This window comes from Meriones unguiculatus, chromosome 15 (genome assembly GCF_030254825.1).
Source record: "Meriones unguiculatus strain TT.TT164.6M chromosome 15, Bangor_MerUng_6.1, whole genome shotgun sequence".
Classification (NCBI taxonomy): Eukaryota; Metazoa; Chordata; class Mammalia; order Rodentia; family Muridae; genus Meriones; species Meriones unguiculatus.
In genome coordinates, this window is record NC_083362.1 from 76,020,330 (window position 1) to 76,033,332 (window position 13,003).

Below are 13,003 nucleotides of genomic sequence, written 5' to 3' on the forward strand. Positions count from 1 at the left end.
CCCGACCCCCACCTCTACCTCACCACCAAAAAGCAGTTCCAGGCCAGAAAAAAAAATGGAAAAGAACAGAATGCCAAAGAACTTTCTCCTAGTGAAGGGACAGTGGCCTCTCTCCCCTCAGCTTCACTGTACAGAATGTGTCTCCTGCATCCTCCTATGAGGGAGATGGAACCACACAGATTTTCATCAAACTGTGTCCCTCCCCTGCATGGGACTGGGATTTACTAGTCCAGACAGGATATGGTCATGGTGGATACTGCATAGTGCTGTTCTGTGCTGCGCCTTGCCTCCAAGGTGAAGGCTGACATTTCCACTATGTAGACAGAGCATTTGGGCACAGTATATGGTAGAAATTCTTCCCCAAGATGGCTCAGCTAGTGGGTGACTCTGATCCCCTGGCTTTAGGAACTCATGGTTGATTACTTGGTGGTTTAAAATTGGCTGTTGGGCTATTTTAGGATATGGATTTGTGGAATGCATTTATGATAACTATTGTAAAGTTTGTATTAGTGAGATCTGACACTATGACAAGAGCTGAGAAAGTAACTTAAAAGAAGATTTAGTGTGGCTCAAAGTTCCAGAAGGTTCTGTCCAGTCGTTTGATTTCATTACTCCATGAGGCTGAGCATTGTGGTGAGGAGATGCTTTCAAGCTACCCACCTCACAGACAGGAAGCAGAGGAGCCATGCCTGATGACCCACTTCCTCTGCTAGGCCCCACCCTCTAATAGTTGTAATGACACAGCCCCTGACAGACAGCAGAGAGAAGCCATCCTTGCTTCTGGAAGATTCCCTCCAAATGAAAAGACATGCCAGGCCAATCCAGAGTTAGGGACAAAGTAAGCAACATATACAATTTAAGCATGACATAGTCCAGAAGCCAGGGAAAGTCTGAGGAGAGGATTCAATCTGAATATTAAGAGACTAAGGGCTAGAGGGGTGGCTCCATGGGTAACATCACTGCAGAGCAAACACAGGGGCCTGAGTTCAAGTCCCCTAAGCTGATCATGACCAGGCATGTTGGCATACACTTTAATCACAGCACTTGGGGGGAGGGAGCAGGTGTATGTCTGTGAGTTCAGACTGCCCTACATGGTGAGTGTCAGGCCTCCCAGGACTACATAGAGAGACTTGGTACATTTGTGTGTGTGTGTGTGTGTGTGTGTGTGTGTGTGTGTGTGTAGGCTCACTGGCTGTCAGCCTGGGTTCAGGCTCAGTAAAAGACCATGCTGAGTGATAGAGCAGAGTACCTACGTATTTTTCTGGTCTCCTCATGCACACTCACACTCACATACACCACACTAGAATACATACAGATACCCACATGTATGCACGCTAGAGGGAGAGCGAGAGCTGTTAGATGCAGCTGAGTGTTTCTGGGGCAGACCGCTGGCACTACAGAATGTCATGGAGAGAGTCTTCAAAAGGCAGAAGGTCCCGGTGGGGCACCGTGCTTCGCCGACTCACATCTGGGTTTGGTTCTGTAGAAGGCCGTCCTGGTTGACGCTCAGCACACCCCGGCACGTGTCCCCCAAGTTCCTCACAAGTGGCTGAGAGAAATGGGGAGTTCCTTATGCCCCGTCAGCAACTTCCTACAATTTTGAGGTTGCTTCAGCAAGTTTTAAAATTGCTCCTAATTTTAAAATAGTTTCTCAAAAATCACATAGACTCTTCGACTCAAATTGAAATTCCAAATTTTTATCTTATTCTAAAGATACTGTTCTAACTGTGTAAAAGCAGAGTTGCAGCCGTGTCTGTACCATATAAAACACCATAAATAGACAATGTTTATATGCGTGTCAACAACTGTATTTGTGGAAGAACATCTAAAAAATACCCGTCCATCAGTAAACGTCCAGCAGCCATGCGGTGCACACCCTGCAAACATCAGGCAGGATGAAGCAGACTTCTGCTGGCCACAGTGAGTATTTGCCGGTGGGGGAGGGGAGCTCTCCACACGACAGACTCCACAGGCTCAGTACTGTGTACTGAGTCGAAAACAACTTGCTGCATTGACTTTGTTACTGCCACCAGGTGTGGAACAGCAGTGAGCCTGAGGGAGGCAGCCTGCTCAGGGTGAGGCAGCCAGAAAGTCACACTGCTCCCAGGAACCACCTCTCTCTCTCTCTCTCTCTCTCTCTCTCTCTCTCTCTCTCTCTCTCTCTCTCGCACTCGTGTGTGGGCTCGCGCGTGCACGCGCGCGCACACACACACACACACACACACACACACAGGCACGAAAGCACGCAGGCACGCTTGCTATGTGGCTTTTGAAAGCTCTCTGCAAGATGACCTAATGCATAGTCTCTAAGGCTCCCTTTCCTCTTCCACTTATGGGGGGTGGACGCTGCCACCGCATAGGTCCACCCTGCAGCTGTCTGTTATTTGTGTCCCTGTCTCTATTTTGCAGACACCCACTGGAACTGTGTTGTAAAAATTGTCAGTAAAGAGTAGAGGTCACTGTTTGTTTGAGACAGGGTCTCTCCCTGACTCAGTACTAGCACAGATTGTTCTGAAACTCTCAGCAGTCCTCCTGCCTCTGCCTTCCAAGTGTTGGAATTTGGTGTGTGAACCGCCATACACCTGGCTACCTGCGTGTTTTGTTTGATCGGTTTTTTAAAATAGAGCAACGGGGAGCTGGAATGCGGTGCTCTGATGATGGGGGGATGGGGAGGAGGACAGTTCAGAAAAACTAACAGGCTCTGAGAGCCGCTGAGCTAGAAAGAAGCTGGCCTTGAAGCGTCCTGAAGCAAGGAAAATGCCTTGGTGCTCATCCTGATCTGAGGCCTTTCCTGTCACCAGGTCTTCCCGCTGCGTGAGAAGACCCACTTGCAGAGCTCTGGGTAGAGAGTAGCCGAGCGGACACCTACTGAACTGTTTTCAGTAGTCAAACTCGTCCTTTCCTGGTGATGAGGCCGTCCATTGAGGGGTGGGGGAAGTGGGGCAGGGAGGGGAGGGGAGCGGTGGAGGGGGAAGGGGCTCTTCTGGCTCCAGCTGCTTCCTGCAATCTGAGGACCTGGGGGACGCTAGACTCTGGCTGGAAACCCTGGACTCGGTTTCTCTATCAGTGAAGTTGTCTCTTTAAAGAGTGAGAATGTATTCAAGGAGGAATCGCGCTCTCGAGGACTCACTGTGCCAGCAAGTTCCTCCTCTAGGAGACCAAGGCGGAGTGGTGGCGCCAAGCTGGACACCAAGGTGTGTGCTGCGCTTCCTGTCCCGCCTCGCCTCTCCCAACCAGCTTGGGAACGAGGAGGCTCGGACCTCCACACCCAGACCGGAACCTCTCAGGTCGGCCCCTGGCGTCCGCTCTCTGCTCTCTGCTCTCTTGGCTTCTCCTGTCCCGGCACCGGGGGTGCGCGGTGATCCCGGAGCTGGGCGGGACAGGGAGTAGTAGCCCATGTGATCTGAGCAGGCGGCAAGCTGGGCAGGTCCTGTGCCACAGCTGCCTGGCTCCCTGCACACCGAGCAGTCTAGCTCAGTGCACCCTGACCGGACCCGAGCTTGGGGTTTGTCACTCAGAACCTAAGAGCAACGAGCAGAGCCCAGGACTCCTGGAGCCAGAGCCAGGGGCTGAGCGTCCCCGGGAGAGAAACTGGTGAGTGCACGGAGAAACTGGGGCTTGCAGGACCCCCAGGAGAGGGGATCCAGGTCTCAGGGAGGGTGCAGCGCCACCCTCCGGTTGGTGCTTGTGAAGAAAGTGCTCACTCAGCAATCCTTCCCCATCCACCCACCCTCCCACCCACCTACCCAACCAACCAAAACCCAGGCTTCTTCTGGATGTTTTGGCCACCCTAAACCCTTGGAGGGCCAAACTGGGGCTAAAACCATTGCTTTTAATCAAAAGCCTCCTTTGAGATAAAACCTGACACTCCCCAGAGTCAGAGCCCTGGGTGAGGGGCTGTGTGGAGAGAAACTTCCTCCTGGCTGGCCTGCTGGCCTTGGGGGAAGAAGGCAGGAAGGCAGATTCCTGCATGAAGGCAGATTCCTGCATGAAGGCGGCACCTGCCTCCTGCAGACCTCTGAAAGCACCGGGTTTAGTGGAATCTGGTGTCCTCCTGGGTCCTGCTCCTCCTCATTGTGAAGATGTGAGAAGAAAGCTGGGTGAGCTACAGGCATTGCGGGCATCGCCACCACTGTTTCCAAGCTTGTGAGGGAGCTGGGTCTCACAGATCCAGGAATATTTCACAGGGCGCACACCTTTGTCCTACTGACCTGAACTAAAAACGCAGCTCTTTGCTTTCATCTGAAATGGGTTGGCACGCCATTTCTTTCCATGCCGTGTTCCTGTTTCCTGCTGAGAGCTCTGAGTGATAATGAGGGCTCAAGACTCCGCTAGATAGCCACGCCATCAAGTCTCAGGAGAAGGGATGAGCTGAAGGCCAGAGGAAGCCGGGCAGTAAGGTTGGCATCCCTGGGCCTGATGATGGGTCCTTGGCAGGATACGTGTCGTTTGGCACACACTCCCCCAACTGAGGCACCATGGCAGATGGCACAGGACTGAGAGCCTGGTCCAGACACAAGCATGAGGCATTGGTGAGTCTTTCTGATGGAAGCATTGGCGGCTCTGAAACAGCTACAGAGTACTGAGGGAGGGGGAGTAGTGGGGAGGGGCAAAGAGATCCCCAGAATTGTTAGGCTAATGATGCCTTTTCCTTCCCTCAGTGTTGACATAATGCCCACGTGCCCTGGTTAAGCAGTTAAAGCATCTTTTAGGGCTCGCTATCTTGTTCTTTTCAAAAACAACTTCTGAAAGAAGGCCCCTCCCCCAACATATATGCACACAGTACCCAACCACTGTGGTGCCTCTGAAGTCTAAGATCCCAGCATCATACTGGGTTAGAGATGACCAGAGGCCTTTGTAAAGACCTGACTTATCAGCTTCCAGGGCCACCTGCCCCAGAACCTGGCACAGCCCTGACTGTGAGCAAACAAACTGGGAACACCTCAGCGGATGCCAGCTGACAGGAACAGACATGGAGCCCAACCTCTCACAGCAGGGATCTTGAGAGAAGGGGGGACCTGTCTGCAGCAAAGCTGCCCATGCCTGAACTGGTTTGGAAGCCCAGCTGCAGACTCACTGGATGCTGCCCCTGGTTCGGCTCTTTGCCACAGCCTGGAGCAAAGGCTTTGCATGTAGGTCAGAACCGATGGCCATGGAGAAGTGAGGCTCCTGAGACACCAGTAAGAACAGAGAGGTGGAGCTACAGGTGATGGCAGGCCACCTGGCTTGTAGGAGCCTTTCTAGAACTTCACCTGGGCACCTGGTGCTCCAGGGCTTCTTTCTGAGTGGTAGTATGCCCATCTGCTTCTGGAGGCAGGAGGCCCCGGTATGCCTGTGGTGTGAGCCCTAGCCACCCCCATAACCACCGCCACAAGCTCTGGAGACCCCAAAGGGGTCATAGCTGGCATGTCTGTTTACACCTTTCTCAGCAGGACCTGCCCCGCCCAGACAGGGGGTATCCCTGCCACTGCCAGCTGGCATCCGCTGAGCTGTTTCCCGGTTTGTTTGCTCACAGTCACGGCTGTGCCAGGTTCTGGGGCAGGCGGCCCTAGAGGCAGATAAACCAGGTCTTTGTCTCCAGGTTTCCCTTCAGTGTGGCCCAAGTGTTAATTCAAATCTTTAAAGATAAAGACAACATTCCCCTGAAACCCCGCAGTTGGGTCCCAGTGGTCCCTCTTGGTTTTTCTCCCTCCTTCCCACTGGCTGGCCTCACTTTCTGATGCTTTCCTGTTCCCCATTATGATCATTAAGTAACTGGGGACAGCTGGCATCTTGGTGGTTTGAAACAGGATTAAAGCTGAGCGGTGGAGCAGAGAGAACTTGAGAGCACTTTGGGCTCAGGAAGCTCGTGACTGGGTTATCAGCACAGACAAGGAACAGTCAGAGGCTGCCCTAACACCACCCCCACCCCACCCCGCCCCCACCCCACCCCTCCCCACCACCACCAGCCACACACAGGGCAGCCCTGGCTCCTCTATGCGTTGGCCCATTCCTGGCCCTTCACTGTTGCAAGTACAGACTTACAAGAGCAGACCCATTGGTGAGGAGCAAGCAAGTCAGGGGTGATAGGAGTCACTGACCCGATGCAGGCTGCACACCATGCCTGGCCAAGGGGCTGCCCTTTCACCTACTTCAAGTGAGCATACCCAGTGCTGCCCTGGGCTGGGCACTGAAGCTACCAACATGTCCTCAAGATGCCACTGACTTTTTGTTTCTTTTTAAAAATACTGGAGTCAAACACATTCTTCGTTTGACTTTTAGATCGATTTCTTGAAATAGTTATTTTGATCATGAGCTTTAAGCCTTGGCCTTGTATTGGTTCTCTAAATGGGCGGGTTTTGCTGTGGCAGGTGAAGATGCGTGCTGGGGACACTGGGTCTCGGCCTCTGATTGTCCAGTGATAGTCAACAAGTGCTGCCAAAGTTGCCATCACCAACTCCTCCCAGAGCCTCCTGCACTCAAGGACAAGGGACCCGAGCCACAAATGAGCATCAAAGGAAAACGTTATAGGACTTCCAACCCCAACAGTGCCAGCATCGTTCTTGGCTTAGTGCTGTGTGTGTGTGTGTGTGTGTGTGTGTGTGTGTGTGTGTGTGACATAAGTGTGTGTTTTCCAGACACTGAATTAGTCAATCATAGATCCTCTAAGATATGCTTTGTCAAGATAGATTTCCTGACCTGGTATGGGGCACAGAGTGCCCCCCTCCACCCTGCTTCCCAGATGTGGGGCACAGAGTGCCCCCCTCCACCCTGCTTCCCAGATGTGGGGCACAGAGTTCCTGCCCCTCCACCCTGCTTCCCAGATGTGAGGCAGAGTGCCCCCCTCCACCCTGCTTCCCAGATGTGGGGCACAGAGTGCCCCCCTCCACCCTGCTTCCCAGATGTGGGGCACAGAGTTCCTGCCCCTCCACCCTGCTTCCCAGATGTGGGGCACAGAGTTCCTGCCCCTCCACCCTGCTTCCCAGATGTGGGGCACAGAGTTCCTGCCCCTCCACCCTGCTTCCCAGATGTGGGGCACAGAGTTCCTGCCCCTCCACCCTGCTTCCCAGATGTGGGGCACAGAGTTCCTGCCCCTCTACACTGCTTCCCAGATGTGGGGCACAGAGTTCCTGCCCCTCTACACTGCTTCCCAGATGTGGGGCACAGAGTGCCTGCCCCTCCACACTGCTTCCCAGATGTGGGGCACAGAGTTCCTGCCCCTCTACACTGCTTCCCAGATGTGGGGCACAGAGTTCCTGCCCCTCCACCCTGCTTCCCAGATGTGGGGCACAGAGTGCCCCCCCCCTCCACCCTGCTTCCTTAAGGCATCTCAGCTAGGCTCTACCCTGAGCTTCACTGCTGACTGCCAACCATTCTTTCCTAGCACCAATTCTGGCCCTTTTATCCTGCCTTATCGAGGCTGCATCCTAAGCAGCAAAGGTTCAGACCCTTCCCCGCACAGTGGGCTCCCCGCCCTTTTTCTCCTCCTAGCTTCAGGCATCATTGGTATTTGGCTAATAAACAAAGTAATTCTCACTATAAGAAACAAGCATCTTAGGTAGAGAAACAGCCTCAACCTGGGCTGGAGGGGTGCATGTCATCTGTATGCAATGGCCTCTGGATCCATACTGAGGTATGGATATCACTGTCGGTCACTCACTCACTGACACCGAGCACCCTAAGAAAGTATAATGACCCATATGCACGAGGATCCCTTCATGAAACCAATTACTCTGCATGCTAACCTAAAAATTAATAACTAAAAAAAAGAAGTCAAGCCATGAGGATAAGAAAGAGGCGGCTTGTCCTTGGATTTTCCTGCTCACTTGGGATGTAAGTGCCCACGGACTTTGATTTCTAGTTCAGGAGGTGAGAGGGCCTCAGCTGAGGGTCACGCTGCTCTTCTCCTCCTAGAATAGAACTTGAGTGAATACTTGCCCCATTAGACACTTGCTCGAACATGATGAGGATTCAGAATGAATGAGCCCCAGTCACCCACTAAATAAGAACTTCTTCTGTTCTCTAGAAGCCAGACACCACGTGCTCTGAGGGGAGAGCCTGAAGAGCATATCGGTTCCTTGTGACCTTTTCTCGCCCACACCAAGGCACCCTCTAAATGCATTCCTCATAATCACCAGTGTGCTGGGGGTTGGAAATACTGAGGGGTGAGTGAAAAAAATTGAGAAATTATCTTCCACCAATTTGAAGACACAGAATGTTGGGAAACTATTGCAGTTGGCAGCTGTGGGCTCTGGAAATTCACTTTAGTAATAGCTGCCTGGATGTTATTAACTTATCGTTATTAGCCTGTTATCACTCGCTTTTCTCCTTGCTGCGGGGAGAGGGAGGGCCGCATGCCTGACAAAAGCCTTTCAAGGAAGGGTTTGCTGTCGCCCACAGTTTTAGGTTGCAGTCTGTCACGTCAGAAAAGGCATGGCAGGGGCAGGGACTGTAGCAGTGGCAGCCGGAGTGTTAGACAGCTGGACATACGCACCCACAGCCAGGAAGCAGGATGGATGCTGGTACTTAGCCAGTTTCTCCTTTTAATTCAGTCCATAACCCCAGCCCATGGGATGATGCTCCCCAAATTCAGGCTGAGTCCTCCTCCAGTAAACCTCTCTGAAAATGCCCTTACAGACATGCCCAGAGGTGTGTCTCCTAGGTGACCCCAGATCCAGTCAGGTAGACAATGAAAATTATTCATCACAGCCTTTTTGGTTGGTGTTGTTAGCTTTGAACTCATCTTTGAGATACGGTCTCACTATGTAATCCAGGCTAATCTCCAAGCAGAGATTTTCCTGCCTCAGCCTAATGAGTGCTGAGGCTATGGGTCATAATTAACTTCTATGTGGCCAACTTAAAGCACTTCTCTGGCACAGAGCCGGTTCTTCTTGCATGTTCAGACTGACTCTTTCTAACTGAGGGCCTAAAGGAGGGTGTATCTCAGAATTTGAAGGCAAGATAGAGACTTCTGGGTTTGCAGATTTCCCCGTGAGAGCACCTGATTGATCCCCAGCTCTACTATTCCCAAGAAATTAGGTCAAATCCTCAAGGAAGACTTGCTCAGGTCTCTCAGTGCTATTCAACTTGTGGTCACCCAAAACAGGTATCTCTAGCATCTAACCAAAATCCTCCCTAGAACCATGTGGTTTCTGGAGCCAGCTGGACCAGGAGTCAGTCACCCATCAGCCTCCCTGCATGACCTGCTGCAAACAGTGAGGAGCATAGAAAGGATCTGTGTGCTAGGGAACTCAACATGACCTCACTGACCACTAAGAGCTATGAAGAAACTTCAGAAGGCTGGAAGTAGGGAATGACCAGCAGAGTGGAGCCCACTATGCGGTCAGAGAAGCCCTCCATGGGGAGTGGGTGGAGCTGTGCCATGTTCTCAGTGAAGATACATGAGGAAAGGTCCTCCATTGCCAGGGATGCCTCTGCTTTTATACCCAGATACACTGTCACGTCGGTATGCCTTGTGAGATCCATGTAACATCTCGAACCTATGTTTCTCTGCTCATCTGCAGCATCACTTTCATTGGGCTTCCTCACACCCTACAGAGCATACAGACAGAAGCTGTTAGTGACTATTAAGGGAATGAATCTCCCCCTCAATATTGCCTCCCACGGAGACCTGTGGACTGGCTATACTAGTCCAACTCTAACATACACACAGACTGCCTGAGGAGCTTGCCAAAGTCGGCAGGGCTAGGCAGAGCCTGAGAATCTTCATCCTAACCAGCTTCTAAAGAAGGCTGACAGCATAGACAACACTTAGAGTAATGAAAACATCAGGCTCTGCTATCCTCTGATACCTGTATTTGTTTTCTGTGTTAATTGACATTGGCCTTAACAAGGATATCGGGTTTGGAGAATTCCCACAATCTGAAGTTGGAGTTCATGTGAAGGTGAAAATATATAATACCAACTCAGGAGGCTGAGGCAGAAGGAGTGAGAGTTTCATTAGAGTCTGGATTGCACAGCAAGACTATGCCTTAAGTAAAAGTAATCAACTAATCAAAAATGCAGTTTGACTTCCATGCTGTTGGGTCACCTAGAAACCCTGCATACCAGTACACTCGGGTCTGACTGCACCTGAGCCACCCCAGACCCCTTGAGAGTGCTGGCTCTTGGCATTCACTGGGCACAAGAACTTACACAGCAGTCCCTCAGCTGACCTCTCCTGAGTGACTTTGCAGCCCCTAACAGTCTTGCCCATACAGACGGTTCTTCCTTTAGTCTCACTGTGGGCAGCGCATGAATATTCCTGGAGCAAGCGCATTTGCCATCATGCTAGTATGACATTGCAGGGGGGGGTGTCTCTCTACCATGTGACAACCCTAAACAAGCTGGCCCCACCCTGGAAGGCCATGAATCTTTCAGATAATGACGAATCATCTTGAACCTTCCCTATGGTGCTTGTTACTTTCCCCATTGCTATGACAAAATACTTGGCAAAAGCAACTTAAGGAGAGACAGATTGCTTTTGGGCACACAGAGGACACAGCTCATCATGTGACAAGATGGTGGCAGAGTGGGGCAGGTGGTCACACTGAGTCCACAGTGATGAAGTGGAGAGAGATGAATGCTGGTGCTCAGCTCTTTCTCTTTTGTCATTTTCTTCAGTGAGGGACCCTAGCCCATGGAATGGGGGTTTTCCTCCTCAGCTAAACCTCTTGTAGATAGACCCAGAGATATGTTATCCAGTCACACTGACAGTGGAGATTAGTCACCCTACCTACATAGGGAGCCATTCTGTGAAGCACCTTGCATTCTGGCTCCAGCACTGTCAGCTCTGAGGCTCGTGGGCAATGGCTCTATGGGCTCAGAGCTGTAATGAGGAACCACTGGCATTCATCTCACAGAAAAAAAAAAAAAAAAAAAAAAAAGACCCAGGAGAAGGCAGCTGTGTGCATGCCCCAGGGACAAGAACTAATTCCCTCACACATTCCGGTCATTTAAACTGTGCAAAATTTATTAAAGGCCTTGGTCCCCAGACAGTCTTCATCTGTTTAATAAGCCATTTGGTCCAGTGCACATCCGTGGGTGTTTTTCTGACCTGCCTCATACCCTGTGACTTATTTGGTGTCCCTGGGGCTTCCTGGAGTTGATTGGTTGTGACCCTGTGACTTTACAGGTGTGGCCTGGATGAGGTGCAGAGATGGGGAAAAAGCTGGACCTTTCCAAACTCACAGATGAGGAAGCCGAGCATGTGTGGGCCGTGGTTCAGCGGGACTTCGACCTCAGGAGGCGAGAAGAAGAAAGACTCAAGTAGGTGTCTGGCTGAGCTGTGGAGCTCAGGCCCTGCAACATCCCGAGTAGCTGCTACCTCAGGTGCCCTGGGTGGGCATGTAGCCAGAGGTAGAGAGTGAATGGGAAGCCGTGATGCGGGATCTGGCTCCTCTCTCAAGCTTTGCGTTTCTCTTCTCTGAGGAGCTCCTTTGATCTTGACTCCACTGCTGGGTGTTGTCTTGTGGGCCACTGGTCCTGAGGCCCCTGTGAAGAGAGAAAAGGAGCTATCAGTACTACATGGGGCATGTGATATGGCTCTGAAGAGATTCAGAGAGTGGCTGGCTTCATTCTCTTCAGTGACGTGAGGGGGCACCCCTCTTCTTGGGTGACCCCAGCTGGGTAACTCACTCTTCCTGCCAGCTGAGCCAGAATTTACCTCATTGCCTACACACCTCCCTCTGCCTCTTCCCACAAGGAAAGGTGATTGGTCTGCCTGGTGCCTGTTCTCTTCCCTGTGTGTCCTCTGTGGACTGGGACATCGGATTTGGTAGGGAGGAGACCGTGAGCAAAGACTGAACAGAAGCAAAGGAGAGGAACAAAGGGCAAGCCCAAAATGTGCCAGGGTTAATAAGCAGATCACACAGGCTCTAGGGATGGGCAGGCGAGGTCTTGGGATTGGGGGGGAGGGGCTTGGTTCATCTGACCCCAGTATTCAAAGCTAGAAGGAAAGAGTGTTGTAAAAGGTTCCTATCTTCAAATATGGTCCATATATTTCATTTGGTGACTGGTTTTCTCCATCCTCCCTCTTCCTCCTCTTCCTTTCCTGCTCCTCCTGCTCTTTTTCCACCTTCTCTTACTTCTGATGGTGAGCTCACTACATAGCTCAGGCTAGCCTCAAACTCAGGATCCTCCTGCCTCAGACTCCCCAGTGATGGAACTATAGGATGCTCAGCTCAGTTTTCTTCTTTGTAGTTTCCGTTAGTCTTTAAGTGACACACACACTGCCCTTGTGCGTGCTCTCTCTCTTATTTGAAGCTTGTTGTAGAAGGAACTACCAGCTTAATTTCATGGTTTTCCACAATCAGTTTCCTGACCATATATCTCTGACCTTTACATTAAGGTTCCCTTGTCCCGTTTTCCTAAAATGAGAGAGAATTCCAGAAAAGTGTCTCTTATCTTCCATACACTCCACATTTACACGTGTCATGGTCTTTGACAAGTTTTAAGTTCAGAAAATATAATCACATGTTATTATTTTTATGCTGTACAAACACAGTATTGCCAAAGCAAACCTTGAAGGAACACCCAGTTAAGTCTCCACTTGTTAGCCCCTCCCTCCTGGGACACCCCCATCCTGAACCTGAGTGGCCTGGTCCTGTGTACAAAGAAGGAAACCTCAGCCAGACTGAGAGCCTGCATTCCAGTCTTGCCTCGTGCCCTGAGTATTTAAAGTCCTCTCAAAGTCTCTTTCTGTATATGTAGGGTCCAGTGCTCAGCTGAAGCTGTGCTGGGAATCACTGCATGGTCCTAAAACCCAGGAAGGGCAGCCCTGATGCATTGCCAGCTTCGGTGACTCATATTCCTGGGAAGGGAGTGACTGAAATGTACTTAAATGACACATCCTGTCCAAAGGACGCAGCCCACTAACCAAATATTAGACCTGCTAACCTTCCCAGAAAGGCAAATAGGTGTCAGTGTACAGTTCTGATCTCTGCAAACACACAGGAATTCCTGAGATAATCTGAGAAAGGCCTGTCAGTGTGAGACGCAGGAGGCCAGGCAGGCTCATTTAAAA

At 51.2% G+C, this 13,003-nt stretch overlaps 1 protein-coding gene across 2 annotated transcripts in view; it reads left to right on the plus strand.

Annotated features, from left to right (window-relative positions):
• Positions 1-3,063: 3,063 nt before the first annotated feature.
• Positions 3,064-13,003, plus strand: part of Mlph (melanophilin) — a 38,556-nt gene continuing 28,616 nt past the window's right edge. Inside the window, exons 1-2 of one of the 2 annotated variants that reach the window (XM_021657431.2) lie at positions 3,064-3,594; positions 11,114-11,247. In XM_021657431.2, the coding sequence (XP_021513106.1) occupies positions 11,138-11,247 (110 nt within the window). In that variant the 5' untranslated portion in view covers positions 3,064-3,594; positions 11,114-11,137. Of the gene's footprint in view, positions 3,595-4,373; positions 4,533-11,113; positions 11,248-13,003 lie in introns of those variants that run through there. The other variant, XM_060368826.1, reaches the window with a different exon arrangement.